Here is a 5,668-nt window from a genome sequence, read left to right as displayed (position 1 = left end):
CGGCCGGGAGGACTCGCCGCAGCCCCGGCGGGGCGGGGCGGGGCCGGGCCGAGGGGGAGCCGGGCAGGAGCTGCGGCTGAGGCGAGGGGCGAGAGCAGGCCAGGGCAGCACGCACAGCGCGCTCAGACTTCTGCGTTCTGGTTAAAAAATACAAATTACCCGAACTAAAAACCAGCCGTGAACAACTGTGATGTTCCCCAAAATTCCTCTAGTTCCTTCCTGGTGATCTTATCCCTCCCCTCCTTCTGTGATATCTGGCTCACAGCATCCGAACTGTTTGTACACTGACTGACACCAGATGCACATCACAGACTTGCAGTGTCACCGTGTCAAACAGCACAGGAATAGTTATGGACCACTGTGTTATCCAAACATCAGCACCAACAGGTATAGCCCAGGCAGTGCTTCTACAAGTATAAATGTACTTCTACAGGTACAACATTCTTTGCTTGGAGACAGTACTACAAGATGAAAATGACATTACTGTAAGAGCACCTTGCCAATAACACATCAGCCTACTCACAGTGGCAGAGCTCTCCTGGTGCAGTGAGAGATCATGATGTTAATCTAACACAGTCATCTGAGTAACACAGGGTAAACAAATCCTCTCTGTTTCAGTGCTGTGTTCAGTGACTATGTTTGTCTGGAGCATGAACACACACATGCAAGCAGCACCCCCAAATGTGACACTCATTCTTTACTATAAGAGTATGTTGCATTGGGGTAGGGGCAGTAAATGCACAGCTTTCCAGATGAGAGAAAACAAACCGGAGAGGACAGCCAGCCCCATCTGCTCTGAACTATTATACAGTAACAGAGGAATGCTGTAAATGTCACCAACGCTACCTGGCAATTTTAGCTACTACTGGTGATTTTTACAGCAGATGTTCTGAATGCTTCAACTGTCCCAAACCCTCCCTCAGTACTCTCTTGCCAGGGAAAATAAGCATATCCCTGTAAATAACTCATCACAGGTAAAAAACTTTACTTTCAACATGCAGCTCACCAGAGATACAAAAAGCATTCTCTGAGCTTATGGGTGTTATCAGTGGGGTGCTGAAGAAGGAAAATATCAGTGACATTCCTGAGAAAGCAGAGCAATCTGGCTAAGAGAGTGTGGAAGAGCAGAGATAAGAGCAAGAGCTCAGTGGCCACACTACTCTCTACTCAGTTTCCTTGAAAGGGGCAGGAGGGAAGAGTGCATTTTCTGCAAGTCTCTCTCTCTCTCTCCCCCTCCCCTCCTTGTTTAATAATCTTTTCTCACTGCAAAGCAATCTCAGTTTGTGTGTCAGAGCTGCAAGGTTGCCTTTTCATGAGCAAGCTACTCATACTGTACACGGTGTGTATTTGGCCAGTCTACTCTTTTCCCCCACAGGTCGTCCAAAGGTTTCCAGACTAAACTTTCTGGAAGAGGCCTTGAGAGTAAGTTTTATGCCCTCTCTGCTCAGGGAAGCTTCCCTTCAAAGAAAATGGTGTGAAAGCAGCAAACTCTCAAAACAGCAAGTAGGAGTTGTGTGAGGTTGAAGCACTCAGCAGCACACAAATGAAGCTGATTTCAGATTTCATGGCTCTGATGTCCTATTTATTTCCAAATGAAAACAAACAAAGAAACCCAAACAACTAAAAAACGTCCAAAACCAAACACCCCCCCCCCCCGCCAATATACCCATAACCCCAACCAAACGACCACTTTGCATGTCTTAATAAGATAGCAGAGTTGTTCTCGGATATCAACAAAGGACAACCTTTCTCCCTGGAGCTAATCACTCTCAGAGCTTTTCCATTCAGCCACACTGTATTTTAGCATTCTCTTTTTTCACGTGCTGCTCATCATTTCATCCTGCTTACTCATCTCTCCTAACTTCTTCAGGTTCAAAGCCATGAACTTTATCACTTCAGCTGAAAGATGGACAACTTTCAGATGCCACAGGTTCCTTTTTGGTCCAGACAGCATTGCCTACACTCATATGGGAAAACAAGCACAAAGGGTATTAAAAAAGGAACTCCAGGAAAATACCAATCCACCCTAACTAATCTGAAATCACTTTGCCTGTTCTGCATAAGTGCATTTAAATAGCATCACAGCAAGAATTGAAGTTCATTGAAATGAACTCCTCATTTTCCGCTTCCTTTTGGCTATTTCCCCTGCTCCTGAATGCCATTTACTGCTATGTATTTGACTGATTTAAGATGTGCAGCACATGGAGTAGAGGCTGGTGGCTATATTGCTTACAAAGTACCTTGCACACTATAAATAATCATACACCTGGCAATTACAAAAAAGTCAGAGCATTCAAAATTTAAAAAAAACCCCACCAACATTGGGTTTAATTTAATCCACCCCCACTGGCCATGCAGGCCAGATTTTATTCGCTGTCTTCTATCCAGAGCCTGTTAGTCCTCTATATTGAAAAATCCCCAGCGAGGAAGCGCTGTCTGGCAAAGGGAGACTGCCCTCTCCTTCTCTGATGAGTTTGTTTTGTAACAGATTACTTAATACCAACCCCAGGACTCAGGGAATCAGTGCAGGCTGCATGCCCATTCCACTTCCCAGCAAAAAGTAAATATTGAGCTGAAACAGAAGCCAGCCTAGACAAGCCTTAAATTCAGAATTATCAACCTTGTAATTATAGATGTAAAATCTCTGAAAGCAATTGTCTGTTTGGATGTGTTTTCTGTGCTCCCAGCCAGGACTCTGCTATCAGCTGAACCATCCTCAAATTCCAAGCCAAGGAAGGTTTGATTACTTGGCTCAGTCCAAAATTTTTCATGAACAGGCTGCTTTGCCTGGACCTGAAGACAGAAGATAGATATTGTGAGCTGTTTTCCAGGGAAAAAATTAATGCCAAGTTCAGGAGACAGGAGTATCTTCTACCACATCTCCTCATGAGAACACCAATTCTGCCATAAAAACACAGAAACTGTCTTTGCTGTTACTCATAGCCTAGCCATTCAACATTAGGTGGTTGTCTCATGCCCCTGGATCTAGTCTTGACTCAGACAAGGTAAAAAACTATAATTAAGGTATTACATTTTTCTCTGTTCTGCTTCTTAACCTGATGGTCCAACCTGAATTAATTCAATTCTGATTTCTGTTTACTTGTTTATACAAAGCTATTGCTAACCTTTCTTATTCTGTTCTTTCTGAATGTCATTTGCTCCCTTTTCTTATTTGGGGCCTGATGAGAATTCACAGACACCTTATTACCCCAACATTGCCCTCAGCATCCAATTAGCTACAGCCTCTCCAAGGAGTAGCTAATTGTGAGTTCAACTATGACCCTTGGAATTTCAAAGAGGAGTTTAGAAGCTGAACTTCTAGCAAAACAGACTGACTGGCACCTCTGTCATCCAGTGAGAATCTAGAGCACCAGCTGCAGGGATGTTACAAAAACCTCTGCAAAGCCGGTAAGGGACCTTGCCTGACCTTTTCAATCCCTGAGACAAACTGTAGTGCTTCCTCTTCCAAAGATGTGAAAACTCTCAATTTGGTCTGCACCACTGGGCCCAGATTTCAGTACCAATTTTAGGAATAATTTAACTGGATCCCACTATGGATGCCCGGTCCCTTTAAAAACTTAACTTAGTAAGTCATGTGGTTAAACGATGACACTACATCTAGTTGAAAATGAGTTTATAAATTCCAATTATAAATCGTAAAGCAATGCTCAGTAAGATGACAGGGTGCTACAAAATGCTAATGAGCACTGGTCAGTCTCCAACAAATGGAATTTTTCTCTTATGAACTCTTTTGACATCACAACACATAGGGTATTTGCTTTCTTTTTATAATTTCTTCCATGAGCAGTTTTCTTATTGGTGTGCCGATAAGACATTTTAATGAACTTTCTCTTCAGTTTTTATTATCTGCATTCTTTTACCTTCCAAATGCCACCAAAATCTATGACCAAAACCCACCAGAACACCTCCTCTAGGCCTCCTTTGGACATAAGGCAAACAAGTTAGAAAAAAAACTTCCTTTTCTGACATTTTGCAAAGTTTTTAGGTATTAGATGTATAACTATTATAGAAAACTGATTTTAAAAATGTTTTGCTGCGTTTCTTGGGTTTGTGGCTTTTCACTTGTGTTTTGAAGCCAAATTATAGCTTAAAACTGATGCAAAGAAAGCAACAGCATGGAAGAGATGTCCAAAACCAAACAAGCCATTTTTCTCACTCTCTTTATTACACTCAGATATTTTTATTTACTTCAGTTGGTGAAGCTGAGTACGATGCAGGCACCTGACATTAATGCATGAAAACGTGTTCTTCCTTGAATAAAGAAACAGAACACATTTGGGATAACAGTATATTCCTTGTAGTGATAAATTACTTGAATGTGATCTACAATGAAAAACTAGAGGGAAAACTACTACATACATATCAATTTTGTGGTTATCTCGAAGTGTTTTGCTTCTCTGAGTGTTGCTGAGCCTGCTGCTTAGGGTACTTAATTGGAACAGATTAAGCATCCATTGCTCCTGCTAGAAGCAGATCCGCAGTCTGCTGGGCATCCTCAAAGATGCAATTCTTATCCCAGGAATACCTACAACTGAATTAGGGTCGCTGATAAACACTGCAAGCCAGAGGACAGAAAGGTGAGGACAACGGTAACAGAAAATAAGTCTTTATATCGCTCATGCTTATTTTGATGATTGAGTGCATTTCCTGAGCCTGGGTGGTGATGCACTCATTCAGAAAACCTCAGAGCGGCTTGGTCTTTAATACAGTTGTACTACACCACTCCCAGCATGATTATCTTGTTATCAGACAGATCACCATCCTGCTGCTCTTTGTTGCCACTACTCTTAAGTGGTACACTTCAAAATGGTGCGTATGTTTGAGCAAATACATTCCCAAACACACAGGCAAAATTTCATCCAAAAATCGACTGGCTCTTCAAATACAGGCCCTCACATGTCATCCAGCTAAAAGTAAATTACAAATCAAGATATAAAAGCTTGTAGATTTTGGAAACGAAGCTGAAGAGTTTTATGAGAACCTTAATTTCTCTGCTTTCATTTCTTTTGACCGCTAGCCCATCTTAGTTAATTGGAAACCCTCCTCTTCTCCGGAGACAGTCCCCAGCACCAAGTAAGAGAAACGCTTCAGCAGCCGTCGCACGGGAACCGAAGCTGTCACAGCCACTCCCCCGCACTAAGCGCGGTCGGCAGCAGGTGGTCAGGTGAGGAGAGGGAGGAGGCGGGAAGCCATTTCCTACCCTGTCATCCCTGCTCCCGGCAGCCAAGAGAAATCGGTTCAGGAATTTTCTGCGCTGGAGTCTCAGCCTCAGCACCGTCTGATCGATCAGGCAAGGATCGCTTTCGAACACACTTCTGCTTGAGGACAACACCCGTACCGACCAGCTCCACAGCACAGTGCGTGTGTGTGTATGGGGGAACAAAAAACAACACAAGCAAGCAAACAACAACAACAAAAGAACCCAAATAACAAAAAGCCATCAAAGCCAAGCGTGCCCCTGTCACGGCCGCCGGGGAACCGAAGCGCGGAGGGAGGCAAAGACGCACCGCACAGTTAAACGCGGCAGCAGCCCCCGCTGCCACCACACCTGACGGGGCCTCCGCGGCCGCCATTTTGTACGGGCGTCCCCAGGCACCGCCTCCCGCCCGGGATCCCGCCTCCCCCGCCCGGCTCGGGAGCGCGCAGG

General features: G+C 44.2%; 1 protein-coding gene across 2 annotated transcripts in view; it reads right to left on the bottom strand.

Moving 5' to 3' along the window:
- The window catches only part of ABCC10 (ATP binding cassette subfamily C member 10), a 22,538-nt gene extending 16,913 nt beyond the window's left edge, over positions 1 to 5,625 (bottom strand). The window contains exon 1 of one of the 2 annotated variants that reach the window (XR_006015537.1): positions 5,529 to 5,625. Coding sequence is in view for 1 of the 2 variants with exons in the window: in XM_042025025.1 (XP_041880959.1) it covers positions 5,529 to 5,594 (66 nt within the window). In the remaining variant the exon portion in view is untranslated. The remainder of the gene's footprint in view (positions 1 to 5,528) is intronic. The other variant, XM_042025025.1, reaches the window with a different exon arrangement.
- Positions 5,626 to 5,668: the final 43 nt, after the last annotated feature.

This window comes from Corvus kubaryi, unplaced genomic scaffold (assembly GCF_017639235.1).
Source record: "Corvus kubaryi isolate FWS band 111438036 unplaced genomic scaffold, C.kubaryi_AGA036_p1.0 37266, whole genome shotgun sequence".
Classification (NCBI taxonomy): Eukaryota; Metazoa; Chordata; class Aves; order Passeriformes; family Corvidae; genus Corvus; species Corvus kubaryi.
Note: the sequence above shows the minus strand (reverse complement) of the source record. Positions and strands in the feature narration are given on the sequence as shown.